The sequence below is a fragment of the Brachypodium distachyon genome, chromosome 4 (genome assembly GCF_000005505.3).
Source record: "Brachypodium distachyon strain Bd21 chromosome 4, Brachypodium_distachyon_v3.0, whole genome shotgun sequence".
Classification (NCBI taxonomy): Eukaryota; Viridiplantae; Streptophyta; class Magnoliopsida; order Poales; family Poaceae; genus Brachypodium; species Brachypodium distachyon.
The window spans coordinates 29,486,095-29,510,468 of NC_016134.3; the positions used below are offsets into that span (position 1 = coordinate 29,486,095).

Consider the following 24,374-nt stretch of genomic DNA (forward strand, 5'->3'; position numbering starts at 1 on the left):
TAATGCTATCCGCTTTTATAAAACTAAAGCCTGCCCTTTGCTCAGCAGTGCTTCCTTTGTTTTTCCTGCATAGTTCTACACCTAAAAGTGGCAATAATTCCTTTCCTCAAGTGGCATATTCTTTCATGGTCATGTACTCATGTCACAGGGAGGACATGTTTGCGAGAGGCTCTGTGGTCTATGGTTTGCCATATAATTGAGCAATAGTCCGTGATGATGTGGGCTTTTTTTAAGGAAACTGTGGGAAACCCCAGGTGGTAGTATTATACATCCAGTCCCCCAACCTTACTTCCTGATGATGTGGGATTACAGGCAGCCGAGCTAAATTTGCTTGTAGTTTTGGGACCTGCTATTTCCGGTTTCTTTAGCTTACAAAGTAAAACCTAATTAAACATTTTCTTCCCACTTAAGGAAAAAGCAGATCACCTCTTACTTCCCGTAAATAAAGCAGAGCACCTCTTCCACCGACGCGTCCCCTCCACGCAGCTTTCCCCCCTCCATGCAATGATGCAGGTTGTCCCCTCCTCATAGTTGTCGATCTACCTTCTACACTCAACACTCAACGGCACAAATATTTTCAGGATCAAAACTACAAGAGAAACCAAGTTAAGAGCGACTAGAAAAACAAGTGTGCTTCGTTCATCCCTTCGCCATGGATGTACCAGAGCCTGCGACCAAGCACACGGCTGAAGTTGTGTTTCAGATTTCTGAAGTCCTGAATGCCGATCTGGGAGAGCACTTTGGATCAGAAAAAGAATTTGTGGATTTTTTATACAAGAAATAATCGAATAGTGAATAGTATCTGTAATGTAATGATTCACATGACCTTTTTTCAATAAACAGGATAGCTACACTCTTAATATGCATCTCTGGCTGGGCATGGTAATGCAAATCCTGCGTCCCATCCTTGTTATTGGTAGCAAGTTGGGATAATTATGAGGGGCAAAATGGCTTTCCAGAACAAGTGAATAATTAAGAACTCGATTTTGTTACTCCTCCATGTCGATCGATTGACCAGCGAATGTGGATGGTTCCATAGCAAGTTAAACGTGAGATGAGTGGCCAAGTTTGGTGAGGTGCATTCTAACAATATGGATGCTAAAATCTGTCTTTGCTTCATCTCAATTAACTGTAAAATGGTTCGGTGGGACTTGGGAGGAGGCTGCTTATAAAATGACTTTGGTCTCAAAGATGTGAAGTTTGATTCCACTAACATTTAAATTAATTAACCCCTGCACTTTCCGGATGGAGAGTTGGTGGCCAGACCATTCTGAATTTAAGAGATTCTGATGACCTGAGTTCCAATCCAGCTTAAAGGGAAAAATTGCTTTCTGTAAAGCTAGGGCAAAAAGCCTTATTTCTAAAATAAAAGCAGCCTAGAATGTGGAACATTTCGAAACACAAAAGGTCAAAAGCTAGCATGCCTTTGCTTAATTTTTTCAAGTCACTGACTCACTGAGGCATGAATCAAGATGCACAAAATTCGCTAAACTGGTCTTATTTTACTACTTCAAAAAGGTCCCGGATTAGGAGCGGTAGACGCCTATAAATCAGGTCCTGTAAATCAAGGATGGAGCAGTTCTCAGTCTGGTAATTAAGCAGCAAGAAGTTTTTGCTATCAATTGATTGATCCCCAATCAGGGAAAGCAAAAGAGTTTCGATTATAATCAAGGTCAAGAAACTCAAGTAGCAGAGAACCATATAAGGTACGTCTTTCGACATATGAATATGTGATTATCTACCAATATTTGTGTAATTCTGAACCTTCACTGTTCTTTGGGAAATTTCAGTTGCACGCATGCAAGTACATAAGGCCGATCAGAACTATTTGTGTCCCAGCTGCTTCAAGAACATAGATGAATCTTAGCTAACATTAACAATATATTCCCTTCTTTATGTCTGATATTTGATATTTCCCTTTTTTAATCCAATTTTTTCTTCGTTTTGCCCATGCATAATAAATAAAGGAGACAAGCATGAAGGTTGATACAACAATCAATTTGCTTGTCATGGTGCTGATGGCTGCCCGTGCATATGGTATCACCTGCAGCTCCTTGTTTGGAAATGAGACAGACATGTTGTCACTGCTTGAATTCAAGAACGCAATCAGTGCCGATCCACAACAAGCCTTGATGTCATGGAATGAAAGTACCCACATCTGTAATTGGGAAGGTGTTCGTTGCAGGATGAAGAATCCACATCGGGTCACTACTCTTGACCTTGAGCACCAAGGTTTGGTAGGGCAAATCTCCCCTTCACTTGCCAACCTAACATTCCTGAAAACGCTGATCCTGTTGGATAACAGCTTCACCGATCCCCCCTTCCCTTGGTCGTCTGCGTCGCCTACGATATCTCTTCCTTAGTAACAACACATTGCAAGGAAGGATACCTAGTTTCTCAAACTGTTCCAGTCTCAAGGTTCTTTTGCTGAATGGCAATCATTTAGCTAGGGAAATTCCTATAGGTTGGCCTTCTAAACTTGAAGATATGAATCTTTCAGCTAATAATCTTACCGGAATACTACCTGCTTCTCTTGCTAATCTCACAATGCTGAATGATTTTAGATGTTTATTCAATAATATCGAGGGTGTCATACCGAATGAGTTTGCGAAGTTCCGCAGGCTGCACATCTTCTAAGTTGGAATCAATAGGTTTTCAGGGAGGTTTCCACAAGCCATGTTGAATCTTTCTACGCTTGTTGATCTTAGCCTTACACAGAATAGTTTCACCGGAGAGGTATCGTCCGACATTGGTAACTATCTACCTAAGCTCCAAAGACTCTTTTTAGCTAGTAACTTCTTTCAATGGCATATCCCCCCTTCATTGGTAAATGCTTCCAAGCTATCCTAGATTGACATATCAAGAAATAATTTTACCGGGGTGGTGCCAGACTCTATTGGCAAACTAAGCAAACTTTATTGGTTAAATCTAGAGCTCAATAAACTTGAAGCACATGAGAATCAAGATTGGGAGTTTATGCACAGCTTAGCCAGCTGTAGTCACCTACGAGTTTTCTCGTTAAATGGAAATGTTTTCAAAGGTCATGTACCATCTTCATTAGGTAACCTTTCTGTTAAGCTTGAAACATTGAACTTGGGAGCCAATAAATTATCATGGAGTTTTCCTTCTGGCATCGAAAATTTTCTCAACCTAATTCACTTGACATTGGGAATTAACCAACTTACTGGAGTGGTTCCTGGCTGGATTGGGAGTCTAAAGAAGTTACAATCAATAGATCTAAGTGACAATAACTTTACAGGGTTTATTCCAACATCACTTTCAAATTTGTCTTTGCTAGGGAATCTCTACCTATCCTATAATAACTCCGATGGTCCCATACCCCCAAGCTTGGAAAACCTCCAAATGCTTCAAGCATTTTATGCCTCCAACAATAATCTTCATGGTAGAATACCAAAGGAGATCTTCATAATACAAACAATAATTGCAATTGACTTATCTTTCAACAGCCTCGATCGAGTTCCTGTTGACTTTGGCAATGCCAGATAGCTCTTATATTTGTCACTTTAATCAAATAAACTATCTGTAGATATTCCAAACACTCTTGGAAATGTTGAAAGCTAGCAGTACATCATGTTGGATTCAAACATTTTCGGTGGAAGTATCCTACATCATTAGTGAATATACGAGGGCTAAAATTTCTTAAACTTTTATAATAATAACTTAAGTGGGTCAATACCAATGTCTCTTGGCAACCTACAACTTCTTGAGCAACTAGATTTGTCATCAACCATCTTGAGGGAGAGGTCCCAACAAATGGAATCTTCAAGAATGTAACTGCTATGTGGCTTGGGGAAAATCAAGGGCTTTGTGGTGGGATTTTGGAGTTACACTTGCAGGCATGTTCTATCATGCATTCAGATTCAACAAAGCACAAGCTGTTTGTTGTGCTCAAAGTGGTAATCCCAATGGTCTTCATGGTATCACTTGCAATGGTCATACTTATATTATTGTCGAGAGGGAAAAAGAAGACAAAATCTATGTTTTTGCCATCATTTCATAGAGAATTTCCCAAAGTTTCTTTCCTTGATATAGTTAGAGCAACGGAGGGGTTCTCACCGTCCAACATAATTGGAAGAGGAAGATACGGATCTGTGTATGAAGGAAAACTATTTCAAGATGGAAATTTTGTTGCCATAAAAGTTTTCAACATGGAGACGAGGGGATCAACAAAAAGCTTCATTACAGAATGTAATGCCTTGAGGGGTGCGCGGCACCGTAATCTAGTTTCTATACTAACGGCATGCTCAAGCATTGATTCTAGTGGGAATGATGTCAAAGCTCTAGTGTATAAGCTCATGCCTCGAGGAGACTTACATAGGGTACTATACTCAACTCAAGTCTACAAAGAGTCTTCAGGTCTGATACATATGACAGTGCCTCAACGGCTGAGTATTGTTGTGGATGTCGCAGATGCATTGGAGTACCTACACCATAACAACCAAGGAACTATTGTTCATTGTGATATGAAACCAAAAAACATTCTTTTGGATGAAAATATGACCGCTCATGTTGGAGACTTTGGTCTTGCAAGGTTCAAAGTGGACTCCGCGGTATCACCTTCTGATGACTTATACTCGACTTCTTCGGTCGCAATAAATGGAACGATTGGATATATTGCTCCAGGTATGTCTAACACTGGGATTAAATTACTCTTGGCATGTGAAATACAGAGTGTGCAACAGGTGGTCATGTTTCGATTGCTAGCGATGTCTATAGCTTCGGAATTGTTATACTTGAAATATTCTTAAGGAAGAGTCCAACCGATGGTATGTACAGAGATGGACTGGACATTGCAAAATTCGTTGAAATGAATTTTCCTGGAAGGATATCACAAATTGTTGAACCTGAATTACTCCAAGATCAACCTGAGTTTCCTAAACAAACTCCAGTGGTCACAAAGAGAAATAACCTAGACTGTTTAATTTCAGTGCTAAGCATTGGACTTTGCTGCACTAAACTGTCGCAGAACGAACGCCCCAACATGCAGGAAGTGGCTGCAAGTCTGCACGGAATTAAGGAGGCATATCTCAGAGGGAACCAAGGTATAAGAAACACAAACTCCTGTTGCTGCTGTAATTGTACATGAAGAGCGTACGTATTGATTAGTGCTGATGCTTATTCTGCAGATTGAAGAGAGTCGCCGTTCAAGAAAGAGTTCCCTCCCTCCCGGATGATGGACACCCATATTGTTTGGGGTGACAACGGTCATGTTCTGCGATAGTTCTTCTTTCGCCTGTTTTTTCTTCTTCCTTTTTGTGGAAGAAATGGGCTGTCTCCTATTTTCTACTAGTGCCTTCGGTGATGGCTTCTTAAATTCACGGAATATGTCTTCTTGATATTTCTTTCAAAATTGGTTGACTGTACGAACAGTCGATGGATCCATCTAATGTAACCTGTTTTTATCACTAGTTTTGGTGAATGCATAACCTCTTCTAATGTGTTTTGCACTTCTTAATACTCCCTTAGTTCCTTTTTATAAGACATTATATTTTTGTCCTAAAGTCAAACTTTTTAAAGCCCGACTAAGTTTACTGGGAGGCAAAAGGGATTTCCAACTTCTTAATACTCCCTTAGTTCCCTTAGTTCCTTTTTATAACACATATCGGGAGGCAAAAGGGATTTCCACCTTCAACTCTTCCTATGCGGGCCGCAACTGGGTACATACAGCAGGTTTCGCTAGAAAAAAGAAAAGAAAAAAGATGTAAGTAGAAAGTAGGACACGATCCTCTAGTGTTGTATATCTAAGTAAAAACAACCCACTACTAGAATTTTTTAGACATGCAAGCATGCCACGTCATCATATATTGCAACAATCATGTTGGTCGAACAAAAAGAGAACAGAGAGGAGAAAATTCGTGAGGCAGTGCGTCACCAAAACCCTGCAAATGCAGGGAGAGTATCTATTCGGTCTAAAAATAGATGACGTTTTTCTTTTCGACTCTGCAGAGCTTCAAAATGATTAGTCCTAACTAAAAAATCATGAACAATGCAATTTGTGTGAAACTACTTTTTTGACATATGGATGTACTTAAAAAAATCCCGAAAAGTTCTTTCTTAATCTGTGGTTAGAAAATAGTGTAGGGAGATTTTGACCTACACATAAACCATCTATCATAATTATTTCTACCGCAGTGACATCTAATTTTCACCCACCACTACTGGAGACTTGGCCGGGCCGGCGATGGAGATGGAGAAGAAGAAGATAAGGTGTGATGCATTAATTTATCTTCTTCTAAACCATCTCCCAGAGGGAGGTGATCGATTCTAACCTATGACTTCTTAAAAAGAATAAAGTTGGTCTCAAATATAAAAGGGGTGATGCCACTAACGTCTCAAAGGTCAAAGTTTGACTCCACTAACTATTAAAGCAACGCCTCCTTGCATTTTCAATGGAGATCGACCAAACCATCAATCCGTCATGAATGTACGAGATTCCCATGACCGGAGTTCCGAACCAGCCTAGAAAGAGGAGCTAAAAAGCATCCGGTTGAGGAAACATAGCCTAATTAAGGCCCTGCTTTGACTGTACTCAGAGGATTGGTATAGTTCAATTTTGAAGGATTGGTACAGTTCAATTTTGAAGGGAGCTGAACTAAATATCATCAGTCCCTCATAAAAAATACAACTTTCCAAGTGGGACCGAGAGGAGAATTCTACAATATCATGGGATATTTCAAAAAGATAATCGAACTGTTGGCAAAATCATTTAGTCCTTTAAGTCTCTCTTTGTTTCATGTATCTTTGTCCCTCAGTCTTCCGAAACCGGGCAACTTGGGTCCCTCACACATCTTGAAGTGGTTTCGTCAATGATGGTTGTTTTTATTGCTGGTTGTCTCGTCAGTTTTTTCCTCCTTTATTGCTTTTATTTATTATTATGGCACCAGATGACCGGAAGCAAAAGAAACTCTGCCCAAGCACCCGATGCATGCCATCTGGAAGAAAAAAAAACGGTTTTTTTTCCTCTCTAAGCACTGATGCACCAAGCAAACAGCTGATCCTAGGCAGCTTCGAGGGAAGCTCCAGTCCAGCCATGCGCACATTGCCCTTGTAGTTGTAGTCTTGTACCAGGTGCTCTGCCCGTGCTCTGGAGACGAGACCGAGAATTGCCTGCTCTTCTTGGTACATTCATTGAATGGTGACTCAGAAAGTCAGAATCATGCAAGTGGCCTGTACTATGTATGTACGCACGTATCTCAGCATCTCCAAGATGGATTAGCTTGACTGGCGGCTTGGCTTGCAATTGGCATTATCTTTACACACCCATCATGACCGCGTGCAGCATTATTATCTGAAAAACAATTAAGTAACCACTGCTGCAGGAGCCGCCGGAGCGACCTATAAATCGAGGAAACGTTTGGGTCTCTGGTAAACAGCAGAACGCTAGTTTCCTCGATCATCCTTTTTGATTGCTCAGCCCTTGATTGATCCGGCTGGCCGGGTATCTCGAGCTGTAAGCATCTCGGTCGTCTTGTTTATATAGTGTGCTTTTCCATCTCCATTTAATATCTGTGTTTCCGGCTGCAATTTGTGATACTTGGGGAGTTGGGACCTTTCTGATCAGAGTGCATCTCATCGTTGTATGAAATATTCTGCATTTTCCTTGAGGATATACAGTCTGAATTTCTTCCGAAGGGCATACAGTCTGAATTTCTTGAGGGGTCCATGTAGGGCAAAACAGTGCAGGCTTCACATGTCAGTGAGGCCTAGAAAGATAAACTGGATTCCATTTCAAACGCGCGAGGCTATTAATTTTGCTGAAATTTCGCTAGGCCTCGGAATTTAAACTAATTTGAGCCTGGCCCCCAAAAAGCTTATGTAAACTTGCTATATCCTAGAGTCCAGTATCTTGTTCTTGTTTTATGAATGAGAACCCAGTAATTAACTTGTGCTGGACAAATCCTGCTATAGTTTTGATAAATTTTGGTGGAATGTCAAACACCCACCAGTAATTGTTTCTGAAATTTCGGTCATTTTGGTGGGTACCAGTAATTGTTTCAGTAACTGTGCTGGACAACATTTTTCTCTGTAAAGACTAACAATGTAGTTAGTATAAATCTAAATTGCCCTCCTTTATATCTGTCATTTCCCATTTTTAACCAAATTTTCCTTCTATTTATCCATGGATGATAATTATATATAGGAGGCAATCATGAAGGTAACGCCAATAATCAGATTATTTTTCATGGTGCTCATGGCTTCATGTGCAAATATTGTCAACTGCAGCTCCTTGTCTGGAAATGAGACAGACCGGTTGTCACTTATTGAATTCAAGAAGGCGATCAGTTTCGATCTGCAGCAAGCTTTGATCTCCTGGAATGACAGCATCCCCTTCTGTAATTGGGAAGGCGTTCGTTGCACTATGAAGAATCCATGCCGGGTCACTTCTCTTGACCTTACAAACCGAGGTTTAGTTGGACAAATCTCTCCTTCGCTTGGAAACTTATCATTCCTACAAAACCTACACCTGCCGAAAAATGCATTCGCTGCAGACATCCCTCCTTCCCTTGGTCACCTTCGTCGCCTTCGGTATCTCTACTTGACTAATAACACACTGCAAGGAAGGATACCAAACTTTGCAAACTGTTCACATCTCAAGGTCCTATGGCTAGATCGCAATAATCTAGTCGGACAAATTCCTACAGAATGGCCTCCTAACCTTCAAGAGCTGAACCTTGCAAACAATAATCTCAGTGGAACCATCCCTCCTTCTCTAGCCAACATCACCACGCTTGAATCTTTTCACTGCGGGTTAAATAATCTCGTGGGCAATGTTCCGAATAGTTTCGCAAAGTTTTCCAGACAAAAGTACTTGTTTGTGAGTGCCAATAGGCTGACAGGTAGATTTCAACAAGCCATCTTAAATATTTCTACTCTTGTTGATCTCAGTCTTACTGAAAATCAAATAACTGGGGAGTTACCATCTAATCTCGGCAACCATCTACCCAATCTCCAACGTCTCTTTTTAGCCGCCAACTTATTCCAAGGGTATATCCCCAATTTGTTTATAACTGCTTCGAAGCTAACCCTTCTTGATATGTCAAGAAATAATTTTACAGGGGTGGTGCCAAGCTCCATTGGCAAACTAACCAAACTGTCTTGGTTAAATCTAGAGTTCAATAAACTCGAAACACATAACAAGCAAGATTGGAAGTTTAGGGACAGCCTAGCCAACTGCACAGAGCTACAAATATTTTCAATACATGGAAATCGTCTTGAAGGCCATGTACCAGCTTCACTGGGTAACCTTTCTGTTAATCTTCGCAGTTTATATCTGGGAGACAATGAACTATCAGGCAATTTTCCTGCTGGGTTAGCCACTCTTCCCAACTTGAACCTTTTAGAATTGCAAAGGAACCATTTTACAGGCATGGTGCCCGAATGGATTGGGAATCTCAAGAATTTACAGCAAATACTATTACATGGCAACAAATTTACCGGGTTTATTCCAGAATCAGTTTCAAATTTGTCTCTATTGGTGCAAATCTTTCTAGACTCTAATAAGTTTGGTGGTCACCTGCCCCCAAGCCTTGGAAACCTCCAAATGCTTCAAACGTTTTCAATTTTCAACAACAGCTTTATTGGTGGAGTACCAAAGAAGATCTTTCAAATTCCTACACTATACGACATTGATTTATCTTTCAATAACCTTGTTGGACAACTTCGTACCGACATTGGCAATGCCAAGCAACTGGTAAATTTGGCACTTTCGTCAAATAAACTATCTGGAGATGTTCCAAACACTCTAGGTAATTGTGAAAGCTTGGAAAATATTCTGTTTGGCTCAAACATTTTCAGCGGAAGTATTCCCATTTCATTAGGCAATATCAGGAGCCTAAAAGTTCTAAACTTTTCAGACAATAACCTATCTGGGCCAATACCAGCATATCTTGGCAACTTAAAACTTCTTGAGAAACTTGATTTGTCATTCAACCATCTTGAGGGGGAGGTCCCAAAAAATGGAATCTTCAGCAATGCAACTGCCATAAAGATTGATGCAAATCATAGGCTTTATGGTGGGATACAGGAGCTACACCTACTTGCTTGTTCGGTTATGCGTTCAAATTTATCGAAGTACAAGCTTTCCTTTGTACTTAAACTTGTAATCCCAGTGGTCAGCATGGTGTCACTTGTCATGGTCATAGTTCTCCAAGTGTTCTGGAGGAGGAAACACAAAAAGAGATCTCTTTCTTTGCCATCATATGGTCAAGGATTTCCCAAAGTTTCTTTCATTGATCTAGCCAGAGCAACAGATGGGTTCTCAACAGCTAAGATGATTGGCAGAGGGAGCTATGGTGCTGTGTATGAAGGAAAACTATTTCCAGATGGAAATTATGTTGCAATAAAAGTCTTCAACCTGGAGACAACAGGATCGCAAAAAAGCTTCATTGCGGAATGTAATGCTTTAAGAAGTGTGCGGCACCGTAATTTGGTCCACGTATTAACTGCATGCTCAAGCATTGACTCGAATGGGAATGATTTCAAAGCTCTAGTGTATGAGTTCATGCCTCGAGGAGACTTGCATAAACTACTATACTCAATTCAAGATGAAAGCACTTCTGAGTTGAGCCATATTACAGTAGCTCAAAGGCTAAGCATTGTTGTGGATGTAGCGGATGCATTGGAGTACCTACACCATAACAGCCAGGAAACAATTGTTCATTGTGACATGAAGCCTAGCAACATTCTTTTGGATGACAATTTGACAGCTCATGTTGGAGATTTTGGTCTTGCAAAGTTCAAAGTTGACTCAGTGGTGCCAAATCCTGCTGACCCATACTCAACTTCTTCCATTGCAATAAGGGGAACGATTGGATATGTTGCTCCAGGTAGTATTGATAGTTCATGTTACATTGTCCTACTCATTGAATTGGGAATGACTTCTCCTCATGCTAACAATTGGATTAAATTATTCTTGTGTGTGGACTACAGAGTGTGCAACAGGTGGCCATGTTTCGAGCGCCAGCGATGTCTACAGCTTTGGAATCGTTCTACTTGAAATATTCTTACGGAAGAGGCCGACAGATGATATGTTTAAAGATGGACTGAACATTGCAAAATTCGTTGAGATGAACTTTCTAGCCAGGATAGCACAGATTATTGACCCTGAATTACTTCAAGATCCCGCAGCCACAAAGGAAAGTTACTGGGAATTTTTAGTCTCAATGCTAAACATTGGACTTTGCTGCACCAAGTTGTCGCCCAACGAGCGCCCCATGATGCAGGAAGTGGCTCCAAGGTTGCATGGAATTAAGGACTCATATCTCAGAGGGAACTAAGGTACACACTAGTTTGGTCTTTGGTGCTGGTTTAAGTGCGGTTACACATTTTATTATTTGAGCTTACTCCTCATTGTAATACTTCTAAATGATTGCAATTTTCGCTTGCAGCTCCCTAGCATCCGCACAGAACACTTTGTGGATGAGTTTCATTCAGTATGTGGGGATGGTTTAGATTTTAGAAAAACTTAAGGTGGGAACTATCATCAACTTCAATTGGAACACAGCATTGAGGTGCAGCTAGTGTGCTTGTTGTTAAGGAAATTAAGCTAGTGTCCATTGGATGCACCTGGTATTGAAAAGGCAGACCTTTTGTTTCCTCAAGATGCCGCGAATGGAAAATAATTCGCAGTGAGTCCGATGCTGCTGCAACCCAGCCATTTTATTTAGATGTATTTACTATGTTTTAGACTTCTTGTTGCGAAAAACAAGTCAAGTTATGGCCCTATAGTTTGTAACATTGTAGCACAAACCTACCTATGGATGCGTTGTGACTGCCGCGATAAATTAATTTTGTATGCAACAAGGAAAACTACTCTTGGAGGATATATGTCCTTCTAGAGATTTATTGTAATGCTATCCGCTTTTATAAAACTAAAGCCTGCACTTCGGTCAGCAGTGCTTCCTTTTTTTTTTTCCTGCATAGTTCTACACCTAAAATTGGCAATAATTTCTGCTTTCTTCAAGTGGCATATTCTTTCATGGTCATGTACTCATGTCACAGGGATGACATGTTTGCTAGAGGCTGTGTGGTCTATGGTTTGCCATCTAATTGAGCAATAATCCGCAATGATGTGGGCTTTGTTTTAAAGAAAACTTTAAGGGAAACCCCGACAGTATAATTAAGAACCTAAATTCACATCTATGAGGACTTCAACCCAGGTGGTGGGATTGTTCATCCACTCCCACTCCACGTCCCGAGCAGCTGCAGCGGGACCTGCTCAAGAACAAGCTGGCCCAGATACTCTGATGCGGCTGGTCAACCTTCTTTCGTGTAGTTTGAGCTTGGCATTTGTTTCCCTGTAATTTCGGTTTAACTTTCACGTTGTTTGTTCAGCTAAACAGACCTTTTATTTTAAGAAACACTCTGGTTTCTTATATAATAAAAGCCTCCTGTTGATCTAAAATAAAAAAATTCCTAAAACAAAACAGCCTAAACGGAAATTTCGTAGGACACTTCATAACACATAACCTGCCTTGCATTTTCTTATTAATTTCAAGCCAGTAAGGTGCGAATCTAGGTGCACAAAATCTCACTCAGTTTTTTTTGTACGATTATTTATTGCCAAGAATGTCGATACGGGATCAACCCACAAGATTACAAGTAAAAAGACAGAAAAAGGAGAACGACAGGGGAGGGAGAGGAGCTCGATTTTAAACTGGTCCTATTTTAGTCCTTAGAAAAGGTTCCCCCGTTTGAAAACCATACAAAAGCATGTAGGCCGATTCGGAGCGGAAGACGTCTATAAAAAAGGGGATGGAGCAGTCCCCTCTCCGGCAATTAAGTAGCAAAGCAGTTTTGGCTATTAGTTGGTCAATCTCCAATCAGGGAACGCAAAAGTTTTGAGTATAATCAAGACCAACAAGCTCAAGTAGCAGAGAACCATATAAGGTATGTACTTTCAACTTATGAATATGTGATTATCTACCAATATTTCATATTTGTCTGAACCTTCACAGCCTCTTTGAAAAGTTTCAATTCCATGCAACTATTGTGTTCCAGCTGCTTCCAGAACATAGATAAACCTAGCTAACATTATTTTCCGTTCTTTGCGTCTGATATTTCCCTTCTTTTTTATCCATGCATAACAAATATAGGAGGCAAGCATGAAGGTTACTACAATAATCATGTCGCTTTTCATGGTGCTCGTGACTGCTTGTGCACATGTTGTCAACTGCAGCTCCTTACATGGAAATGAGACAGACCGGTTGTCACTGCTTGAACTCAAGAAGGCGATCAGCCTCGATCCGCAACAAGCCTTGATTTCATGGAATGGTAGCGTCCATTTCTGCAATTGGGAAGGCGTTCGTTGGAATATGAAGAATCCACGCCGAGTGACTTCTCTTAACCTTACAAATCGAGGTTTAGTCGGACAAATATCTCCTTCACTTGGAAACCTATCATTCCTACAAAACCTAGTCATGCCAAACAATGCATTCACTGCAGATATCCCACCTTCCCTCGGTCACTTGCATCACCTTCATTATCTCTACTTGAGTAATAACACACTGCAAGGAAGTATACCAAATTTTGCAAACTGTTCAAATCTCAAGGTCCTATGGCTGAATCACAATAATTTAGTCGGACGAATTCCTAAACATTTTCCGCATAACCTTATAGAGCTCCAACTTGCTTACAATAATCTTAGTGGAACTATCCCTTCTTCTTTGGCCAACATCACAACTCTTAAATTTCTTCAATTTGTCTCAAATAATATCAAGGGGAACATCCCAGATGTTTTTGCAAAGTTCCCAAGGTTGCAGTTCCTATATGTTGGGGGCAATAGGTGGCAGGTAGGTTTCAACAAGCCATCTTAAATCTTTCTACTCTTGTTGGTCTTAGCCTTGCTCAAAACGATCTAATTGGGGAGGTACCTTCCAATCTCGGTAACTACCTACCTAATCTCCAGCGTCTCCTATTGGCCCATAACTTATTCCGAGGGCATATCCCCACTTCACTGATAAACGCTTCCAAGCTATACATAATTGAATTAGCATACAATAATTTCACTGGGGTGGTGCCTGGTTCTATAGGTAAACTAACCAAGTTGTCCAGGTTAAATCTAGAGCTCAATAAGCTTGAAACACATAATGACAAAGATTGGGAGTTTATGCACAACCTATCCAATTGCACCGAGCTACGTATTTTCTCGCTACACGCAAATTGTTTCAAAGGCCCTGTACCAGCTTCATTAGGCAACCTCTCCATTCAGCTTCAATCTCTACTTTTCGGAGGAAATAAATTGACAGGGAGTTTTCCTTCAGGGATAGCAAATCTTCGCAACCTAAATTATTTAGGATTGGAAAGCAATCAGTTTACAGGTATGGTTCCAGAGTGGCTTGGGAGTCTTCAGAAGTTACAAAGAATGCATTTAAATGACAATAGTTTTACGGGCTTTATTCCAACATCACTTTCAAATTTGTCCCAACTCGGATATCTCTATCTAGGGTCGAATAAGTTTGGTGGTCACATACCCCCAACCTTGGGGAACCTCCAAATGCTGGAAGCATTGAATGTTTCCAACAACAACCTTCATGGTAGAGTACCAAGGGCCATCTTTAGAATACCAGCAATAACTGAAATCGACTTATCTTTCAACAACCTCGATGGGCAACTTCCGAGTGGTATCGGCAACGCCAAGCAACTGGCATATTTCAAACTTTCAAAAAATAAGCTATCAGGAGATATACCAAACACTTTGGGTAACTGTGAAAGCATGGAGAACATCGAGTTGGACTCCAATATTTTCAGCGGAAGCATCCCCACTTCATTATCCAAGATAAAAGGCTTACAATTCCTGAACTTATCTAACAATAGATTAACCGGGTCAATACCAGGTTCTCTTGGCAACCTACAATTTCTTGAGCAACTTGATTTGTCATTTAACCATCTTGAGGGTGAGGTCCCAAGAAATGGAATCTTCAAGAATGCAACAATTGTGCAGATTGACGGAAATCAAGGGCTTTGTGGTGGGACACTAGGGGTAAACCTAGTCACATGTTTTATCATGCCTTTAAAGTGGTCAGCTAAGCGCAAGCTAGCTATGGTACTGAATGTAGTGATCACGGTAGTCATCATGGTGTCAATTGGTGTGGCCATTGTGGTGATGTTGCTGCGGAGAGAAAAACAGAACAGAAACTTTATTACCACTCCATTTGGTGCAAAGTTACCCAAAATTTCTTACAATGATCTTTTCAAAGCAACAGAGGGATTCTCATCATCTAATTTGATTGGTAAAGGCGGCTATAGCTCTGTATACAAAGGAAGACTGTTTCAAGACAGAGAAGTTGTTGTTGTGAAAGTATTTACCCTAGAGACAAGAGGAGCACAGAAGAGCTTCATGACAGAATGTGCTCTAAGGAATGTCAGGCATCGCAATTTAGTCTCTGTCCTAACTGCGTGCTCGAGCACTGATTTTAGAGGCAATGATTTCAAAGCACTGGTTTATGAGTTCATGCCAAGAGGGGACTTGCATAAATTGCTACACGCATCTCAAAATGACGAAAGCTCTTCAAATTTGATCTATATTTCACTGGCTCGACGGTTGAGCATCGTGGTGGATGTATCAGATGCAGTGGCATACCAACACCATAACCACCAAGGAAGTATCATTCATTGTGATCTGAAGCCTAGCAACATTCTTCTGGATAATGTTATGGTAGCTCGCGTTGGAGATTTTGGACTCGCGAGGTTCAAAATTGATTCTGCGGTATCATCTCCTGCTGACTCATACTCAACTTCTTCAGTTGCTGTCAGGGGAACTATAGGATATGTTGCTCCAGGTACAACAAGTTTCTCATTCTGCTATGGCTCCACTTTTAAATTATCAAAATATTCTGATGGTACTAACATCTGGATAAATTTTCTCTTGCATACGGACTATAGAGTGTGCAACAGGTGGTCAAGTTTCGACTGCTAGCGATGTCTATAGCTTTGGAGTTATCTACCCAAATAATAAAGGGAGGAACGCTTCCTTCGTCGTCGTCGTCCGTCCGTGAATTTTGCAATTTGCCCCTTCAAGTTTTTGTTAATTCAACCCGCCGTCCAAATAAAGGACAGAACCGGGTTTGTTTTCCAAGGTTTCGGCTAAACTGCAATTTTGCGTCTCCTTCCACGGATTTCTCCCCGACTCATTGCCGAGTCCCCGACCCGCATCTCGCTCTGCCTCCTGTTGGGTTGGGACCCAAGGCGCTGTCCCGCTGTGCCACGGATCTGGGTTTTTCTGCAAGTTTGCCGCCCTCCCTGCGCTCTCTCTCCATCTGCCGGCCCAATAGCTGCGGCGGCGCTCTGGTTGCCACGATGCTGCTCCACCTTCTACGCCCGGGCGCTCGCCTCCGCCCCGACGCCGCGAGCCGCCCGTCCCCTCATCCACACCGACCTCCTGCGCTTCACCGCCGCCGTTCACCCACCGGCCACCCGAATCTAGAGCTCCACCCATGGCCTCCTCCACCCCCGTCCCGCCTGCCGCAGCCTCCTTCTTCGGCCCAGGTGTCGTCCGCAGCCGCGGCATGCTCGTCCACCTCCTCCACTAGCGGGTTCTCTGTATGGCTGCTCACGCACGGGCTGCCGCTGGGCAAGGGGGCCATCCTGGAGTGCCCAGTGCCTAGCTCCGGTGGGGGCAAGGACCGACCTCTGCACCCTTTGGACAAGGTGGCCATCCTGCAGCGCCCCGTGCCTAGCTCCGGTGGGGGGGCAAGGACCGGCCTTTGCACACTTTGAAGAAATCAGCGATAAGTCGGTAATACACTCAGTGACTCAGAATTCTCACGTTCAGGAATATGAAAATTATGGATTCCATGACAAAACCGATTGTTCCGTTAAATTCGATTGAATGTCAAATTATCTTATTGTCATTTCAGTGAACGTGAATTTTTGTGTGCATATGTTTAAGAGGCTGTGGCAACGCACGGGTACTGTACTAGTTCTACTTGAAATATTTATAAAAAAAAGGCCGACAGACGATATGTTCAAAGATGGTCTCAACATAGCGAAATTTGTCGAGATGAATTTTCCTTCTGAGATACTGCAGATTATTGACCCTGAATTACTTGAAGACCAGCTGATCTTGCTGAACGAATTCCTGGAGCCCTGAAGAAAAATGACTTGGAATGTTTACTCTCAGTGGTAAACATTGGACTTTGCTGCACCAAGTTGTCCCGAAACAAGCGCCCCAACATGCAGGAAGTAGCTGCAAGGCTATGTGGAATTAAGGATGCTTACCTCAGAGGGTGCCCAAGGTAATCACTTGTTCCATTGAATGGTGCCGCAATGTTATGTATAATTTGCAGAAGTTTTATCACTAAAAACAAAACTCATGTTGCTGCTTAATTGTACATTAGCAGTCTATATATAATGTCGATGCTTGTCCTGCAGAAAATTGTGCCGAGATGAAAACGGGAAGTTGGCTGATGCATGCACCGGAATCAATCCTGTCGTTTGAAACCAGGGTATATTTAGCTATGATGGAGAATCGATCACTACTTGTGGTGTTTGGGGTGATCAGCTTAGTATACATGTTTTCTTGATTTATTAATATGTATTACGTTGGTAGTACGAATTGTGATATACATATAACTTGATTTTGTAACTTCTTATTTCTGAAATGGGAAAAAAATACTTAGTTTTACTGGACTTGGTTATAGCAGATGGGAACTCCTACGTTTGACCGTTAAGGTTCGGGGTTGAAGGGTGGGTCAGGGATTTAACCTGCGAAACACGAGTCTGAATTTGTTTTATGCAGGATTAAGTTATTCCGTTCAACGCCTTTTAACCCATCTCACCCAGGATTAAACTAACCCATCAAAAAGATGGTGGTGGAATAACTTAACCCAGTAGAAGTAATAAACTCCTAAATTTGCTTTTTTAGCTAACCCTCTGTTATAGCCAAACAGTTTTTTTTTAGCTAATCTATCTAGGTTGGTTAACTTAACTCTGAACCAAATATGGGAGGGTGGGGGGGGGGGGTGATTTGTGCATATTTCACCTGTGTGTGTAGCAGAACTCGAGAGCTCCGGTGTGATTGAGATCCAGCGCCGCCACCGCTGAACCATCCACTGCATGCTTCTCCAAGCGACCCATTGGGCGGCGAAGGACTGGCTGATAGAACAGAGACCCCACCTAGAAACCCATACTGTCACACCTTCACCTTCTGAAAATACTACAAAATAAGCAGAGCTCAGAGAGCACCAAAAGACACAAACCTAGTACCTGCTTGCTTCTGCTCCAGGAGCAAATTAAGGAGGAGTAGTGCCACACCCGGAACCTATGAAAACCCTGGAGCGTTGATCAATATGCATTGTGCAACAAATAGCTTCTTATTTTCAGAAAGAAATGGAATCTGCCACCGATACGAATTAGACTAGTTTTTATCATACATATTCATTTGATTTGATTTGGTTTGATGTGTTCACTAGATTTGGTTTTAAAGTAAATAAAAAGAATAACATGAAAGAAGAGAAATTTGGGGGGAGAGGGCAGGGGAAGTTGCAGAGGACTAGAGGAGAGTTACCTCGACTACTATCGATTGGGGGCAGGGGGCTGGATGTTCCAGTGCTGGGAGTCGTGGAGGGAGACGACGATTCGGCAATGGCCGGGCGGCCGGAGCGATGGCGAGCCGTGAACCCTGGCGCCATCGGCGGGCGGGGGAGGGGGGCAGCCTCGTGGGTGGGGGAAGCTCCTGGTGGCGGCGAGCTGCGGTGGCCGGCGGCGGCCACGGTTCGGTCTCTCTCCGTCTCTCGCTAGTCGGCACTCCCCCTTTTTTAAATTAGCGAAAGTCGGCACTCCCCTTTTTTTTTGAGCGAAAGTCGGGCACTCCCCTGATTTCTCCCGACAGACCGGGCCGTTTTCGTTGGCTGGGCCTGGGCCTAGGAACCTGTCTGCGGTTGGCTAAGCGTGGGCTGCACCCCAGGCTGAGGCCCAGTTATTTTTCCATTTGACGCAAGATTCCAGCCTTATATGTATGGGCCCAATATGTGTGGGCCCAATGCGGGATCAAGGCCCAGTGATCTTTCTTCGGTTCAAACTTTTTTTTGGAGCTACTCCACCGGGCATTTTGACCCCGTTTTTCTTGTGATCTAGCATCTCACATTTTTTTTCGAGAAGGCCAACCCATATATTAAATCAACCAACCCCTACAGAACCATTTTTTAAGTAAAAAAAAATTATATGCAAGATTTTGTAAGTAAAGGTTGTTGTTCTCCTCCTGCACTCGTCGGTGGCGTGCCGTGAGCGAAACTCGATGCTCCCTCTAGACCTCCGAACCATGTCGGAGCCACGAAAACGTTGTTGACGTAGCAGCCGGGAAGTCACCGATCGGAGCTAGAAGATGCCAACGACAGTGATCTGAGAAACAAACCACCTTCCCGACAAAAAAACGACGAAGAGGGTTGGATGACCATCTCAGATCCGGCCAGACGAATCCGAGAAGACCTAGTCGTAGTAACTCCACGATGAGGTCGAAGTTGACCGAGTCTCACCGATCGTTTAAGGAACAAAAAAACTGATACACGCAGATGACATGCAAAACACAAACACAAATCAGATCCACCACTCAAGAAGACCAGGGACCAACTGTCCCGCACTCCTCAACGCCGCCGGCAGGATCATCGTCAACGAGGTGGACGAGGAGTCAGGAAAATCTTATTCTTGACTTGCACAGTGCCACCGTCACCACCATAGTGTCGCTGCCGTTTGACCAAATCCTAACTTTTGAGAAACTACGGGCCTGTTTGGTTTATGCCCAATATAGCCTTACCAAATGTTGGCAAAATTTGGCTTGCCAATTATTGGGCCAACAATTTTTAAGCCCACACTTGATCAAAGATTTGGCAAAAATCTGTAAGAGGGATAGCTAGAAGGTCATTGGCAACCAAATTTTTGATAACAAAACAAGCATGCGTCAAATTTTAGTGGGTTGCCAATATTTTGACATGACTAGAGTTGGCTCGCAACCAAATTTTAAAAACAAAACAAACATGCACCAAATTTTAGTGGGTTGCCAATATTTTGACATGACTAGAGTTGGCTCAAACCAAACAGGCCCTGCTATATCACGAAGCGTAAAGGAGGCAAATACCTCGTTCCTTGCTGGCCGGCGATACCAGATCGATCTGGTGGCGCTGGGAGGGCGGCTAGGGTTGTTGGTTCAATTGAGCATCTGACATTGTTCCTACAAAAGAATTCCCGGACAATCTAACTGGGGAACGTGGCCAGCGTTGTCTTACCGTACGGCGTTGCTGGAGATTCGTGCGACACGATCGAGCGACAGCCCCCGACTCTTCTCCTCTTTCCTCCGGTCCTTCCGATCTCGTCTCTCCTCCCCCGATCTCGTCTCTCCTCCAGATTGCTCTTGTCTGCGGCACGAGGCGACGACCAGGAAGGGCAGCGGCTGCAAGCGGCGCACGGGGCGGCCGCGAATTAGAGCAGCGGCGGAGCGCGCGGGGCCTCGGCCGCGAAGAGCTCGCGGCGACGGTGCGGGGCGACGACCACGAAGGGCAGCGGCGGCACGCGGCGCGCGGGGCGGCCGCGAAGCGCAAGGGCAGTGCGCGTTGGGCCTCGGCCGCGAAGGGCTCGCGGCGGCGGTGCGGGCCGATGACCACGAAGGGGCAGCGGCGGAGGCTGCAAGCGGCGCGCGGGGAGGCCGCTCCAAGGGGCACGCGGCTGCTGCGAAGAGCAGCGGAAGCGACGGCTGCAAGGGGCGCGGGGCGGTCACGAAGAAGAGCGGCCGCGAAGAGCAGCGGCCCCTGCAAAAGGGCTCCCGGCGCAGCGGGGCCAGGGTCGCCCTCGGACCCTCGCGCGTGCTCAGAACGGCGCCACCTCCCTGCCACTGGCGCACTTCGGCTTCGTGGCGTGCAACACTTACGGAAGCGCGAGGTACTGTTGCAGCAACGAGTACGGCACGCCGGTGGCGGCGTGCGGACCAACAAGGTACTCAGAGGGTGAAGCCGCGCGAGCAGAGGCGGCGGAGCCTCACGAGCAGTGGCTTGGAGCAACGGTGCTACGCAGGCAAGGGGTGAAGCAGTTAGCGCGCGGCGGGGAAGGGCGTGCCGCGGCGGTGGCGGGGAAGGTGGCAAAGCAGGTGCGCGATGGAGTGCAGCAGCGAAGAAGGGCGCGACGCTAGCGGCGGCGAAGCAGGGCGCGGCGGTAGCAGCGGTGACAAAGTAGGGCGCATGACGGCAGGAGCAACGAAGCAAGTAAAAGATGTATTTGACATATGAGCATGGCGCATGACGGCGGGAGCTGTTAGGCATTGAGACGAGTATGAACCTTGTCATGTTCCATCAAGTGTATTTGACATATGATAACAATTGCATCTCAATTTATCCTTGTTGTTTTACCATGGTTCATCATTTTTGTTGTTAACCTGGATGATGCCCAGTTAACCTGATAAGCATGCGCGGTTAACCTCTAAAATATGTCTAGTTAACCTGGTAATTAGGGACGGTTAATGCACGGTTTAACATGGTAATTCGGCATGGTAAACCTAATAAGCGGGCTTAGTTAACTTGGCAATCAGGCACTTGTAACCTGGTAAGCAGTCTTAATTAACCTGGTAACGAGACATGCAATGTGATAAATAGACACATTTAATCTGGTAAACAAGCTATATTATCTTGATGAATCAATGAAAATAACCTAGTAAACAAGTGATTATTAACTTGGTAGACGAGTTACTATAATCTGGCAAACAAGCGATATTAACCTGGTAAAGAAGTGACTATAACCTGGTCCATTAATGTGATAATTGAGTGATTTTTAACCTGATAAACGAATGACACCAACCTGGTAAACAAAGTGATACTAACCTGGTAAACAAGTGACTATAACCTGGTAAACGAGTGATCATAAGCTAGTAGTGATTTTTAACCTGATAAACGAGTGACACCAACCTGATAAACAAGTGATATTTAACCCGGTAAACAAGTGATTATAATCTGGTAAACGAGTGATTATAACATAGTACTAAACTAGTGACATAGTGAAGTCTCTAAGCAAGTAAAATTTGTCATCAGATCATAAAAGTACAACCAAATCATCTAAAGTGGACGTCGCACGCTAGTGCAAGGTTGCACACGTCCCGTTCAAAAGAAAAACGAAGCGTGGGCTGGGTGAAACATGCGAGATGTCTGGCCGCTTCCCAAGTATGTTGTTGTGCGCACGTGGCCCGTAGCAGGGCGCACGGCGACAACGGCAACGGTGCCGGCATCGCAGCAGCGGCGAAGCTAGGTAGCGCGGTCGCAACAAATGCCAGATCAGGCTCGGCCGCAGGGACGACGGGACATATGACGCTGCCACGGTGGAGCAAGTACCATGGTTACTCCTTTTTGCGCAATACAGTCGGATAGCACAAGGATGTTTTTTTTTGAAACATATTCGAGTAAGATCTCGTTTTGAAACAATTATCGATATGAATCTAACCGTGAAGACAGATCGTAAATCCGACACACACTTTGAGCTATATAAAATTCTGAAATTTCGAAATGAACTAGTACAAAAGTCCTTTTGTATGAGCTGGCTACACCTAGGAGAAACGCAAAACGGGCCGCGCCTGCCTCCGCTCGCTCGCGCTGCGCCCACTCCCGCCTCGCTCGCCCGCTCGCGATGCGCCCGCTCACGCCCGCGGCCCCTTGTCAGGCGCCGCATTGTTTCGACGGGATATAAATAAATAAACAATCCTCGTGGATATAAATAAATAAACAAACAAACAAACATGCTTGTTTCGACGGGATCAAGTCGATCCATCCACTTTAAGTAGAATCTGGATAATCCAAGTGGGCCACATTGGTTATGAACCACACCACGTGGTGGATTAAGTGCAACATCTTTGGACACATGGTGGCACTTTTTGCTGACAGCGTTCGTACGTGTTCAGTCTTCGTTGTACAATAAGTTTGGAACAGAGAGCAGAAAAGGCAACTTGCAAGTAAATATATCTGCCATTCTGCAAAACGTGAACAATTCATCTTGATCTTGCTACGAATGAATGGACTACTTATTTAGCATATCTAAGCATTGCTATCTTCTGTTTCAAAATGAACAAAAAAAAAAATGTTATCGTGTTTTGTGGCACACGTCTTCGGAGGTTTGGTTTTGCCTGAATTTTAAGATGATCCACGCGTGAAAAGAAAGAAAACATTAAACACGATCGGTAAACAAACGTCCCACTGCCACCAACTGACATCATAAAAGGGGATACTTTAAAAGTTGTAAAGTTGGGCTTGAAATCATAAACAGAGTAACTTCTTGTTTAATATTTTTTGTGCTGAATGATAAATTAGACCGACACTGTACTAATTAAGCAACCATGATTATCTTATCTCTTAATACACCGCGCCATCAAACAAATATCTAAAAGCATAGTACAGTGTCCGTGCGTTGCCACGGTCTCTTATACATATGCACATGAAAGTTCATGTTTATAGAAAGAACAACGATTTAATCTGGCATCAGCGAGTTACAGAACCGAGGAGTTACAGAATGCAACATCAGTGGCAAATCTTCTGTTTACGGCTAATGCATGCATTTCCTTTACGAAATCAAGATCAGACAACAATCCACGGTCACGCTGGTTATCGTCATGAGATGCGGCTCCACTTGATCATCTCTGTGCACGTGAAGAAATAACTCCAGCCCCGCCTCACACTCATGGTTCTCAGAATGTCCATCAACCATCGCGTTTCATGAGATGCAGTCCGTCAAACACCTTCCGGACATCCTCAACAACATCACCACACTTGGAATACATAGTCACACAGTGCATTCAACACGTCGACCTCGACTCACATCCCGGTCAGGCATTTTCACGAACACCCTCCACGCGTGCCATGACTCCCCGAACTGGACGAGCATGCCGAACACGGCGTTCCTGAGGCGGAGCCCGAAGGTGGCGTATGTGACGGGCACGCGTGCAATCCGTGCTCCGCGGCGCGGCGCACTCGCAGAGGTGGAAGAGCGCCACTCAGGTGTCCTCGTCGGGTGGCTCCATGGAGGACTCAAGCAGCCAGAGCGCATTGGGCAACTCCTCATGGGCGCAGAGCGCTCGCAGCACCACGCTCGGGTCAGCGGAGGACGTGGAGGCCCCCGCTGATGACGCTGACGACACCGAGCCGGTGGCGCGAGGAGACCGGGCGGGCCATGAGCTGAGGCGTTGGTTCCGTGGGCGCGTGGGCGGAGGGTTGCGGGGAGCGGACAGAGGCAAGGAGGAGCGGGGAGGGAACATGTGGTGCTTGGTGGACGTAGGAGGAGTTAGACACACACAGCCACCGCCGCCGCCCGGATCTCAAGCTGCCGCCGCCGCCACCCACCTCTGTGCCGCAGGCATCACGACGGGTGCGGACCGTGGGTTGATTCTTGAAAAC

At 44.1% G+C, this 24,374-nt stretch overlaps 3 protein-coding genes and 1 pseudogene across 3 annotated transcripts; 3 read left to right on the plus strand and 1 right to left on the minus strand.

The window, feature by feature from the left end:
• Positions 1 to 1,022: 1,022 nt before the first annotated feature.
• Positions 1,023 to 24,042, minus strand: LOC104584633. The gene is made up of 6 exons (XM_024454610.1): positions 23,800 to 24,042; positions 21,884 to 21,905; positions 18,527 to 18,771; positions 18,226 to 18,291; positions 18,002 to 18,135; positions 1,023 to 1,557 (listed from the first exon to the last, which is right to left on the minus strand). Exons 1-6 carry the CDS (start codon positions 24,040 to 24,042, stop codon positions 1,551 to 1,553), a joined length of 717 nt encoding a protein of 238 aa, XP_024310378.1. The 3' UTR covers positions 1,023 to 1,550.
• Positions 1,578 to 4,896, plus strand: LOC104585053 (receptor kinase-like protein Xa21). Its single transcript, XM_024463369.1, has 2 exons — positions 1,578 to 1,706; positions 1,791 to 4,896. The coding sequence occupies exon 2, from the start codon at positions 3,801 to 3,803 to the stop codon at positions 4,767 to 4,769; it is 969 nt and encodes a 322-aa protein (XP_024319137.1). The 5' UTR covers positions 1,578 to 1,706; positions 1,791 to 3,800; the 3' UTR covers positions 4,770 to 4,896.
• LOC100823619 (putative receptor-like protein kinase At3g47110) lies at positions 7,368 to 11,912 on the plus strand. Its single transcript, XM_014903391.2, has 4 exons — positions 7,368 to 7,471; positions 8,162 to 10,847; positions 10,951 to 11,298; positions 11,409 to 11,912. Exons 2-3 carry the CDS (start codon positions 8,171 to 8,173, stop codon positions 11,295 to 11,297), a joined length of 3,024 nt encoding a protein of 1,007 aa, XP_014758877.1. The 5' UTR covers positions 7,368 to 7,471; positions 8,162 to 8,170; the 3' UTR covers position 11,298; positions 11,409 to 11,912.
• LOC100821433 lies at positions 13,116 to 17,612 on the plus strand (annotated as a pseudogene).
• Positions 24,043 to 24,374: the final 332 nt, after the last annotated feature.

What these genes read in the sequence shown, in the direction of transcription:
- LOC104585053 (XM_024463369.1), top strand. Translation starts at nt 3,801, where the DNA reads ATGTGGCTTGGGGAAAATCAAGGGCTTTGTGGTGGGATTTTGGAGTTA.
- LOC100823619 (XM_014903391.2), top strand. Translation starts at nt 8,171, where the DNA reads ATGAAGGTAACGCCAATAATCAGATTATTTTTCATGGTGCTCATGGCT. An exon ending in GATTGGATATGTTGCTCCAG is followed by an intron (nt 10,848 to 10,950) that starts GTAGTATTGATA and finishes TGTGGACTACAG; the next exon opens with AGTGTGCAACAGGTGGCCAT.
- LOC104584633 (XM_024454610.1), bottom strand. Translation starts at nt 24,042, where the DNA reads ATGAGGAGTTGCCCAATGCGCTCTGGCTGCTTGAGTCCTCCATGGAGC. An exon ending in TGAAAATGCCTGACCGGGAT is followed by an intron (nt 21,906 to 23,799) that starts GTGAGTCGAGGT and finishes CTTGTTTATCAG; the next exon opens with GTTGGTGTCACTCGTTTATC. An exon ending in CCCAATCGATAGTAGTCGAG is followed by an intron (nt 18,292 to 18,526) that starts GTAACTCTCCTC and finishes TCAACGCTCCAG; the next exon opens with GGTTTTCATAGGTTCCGGGT.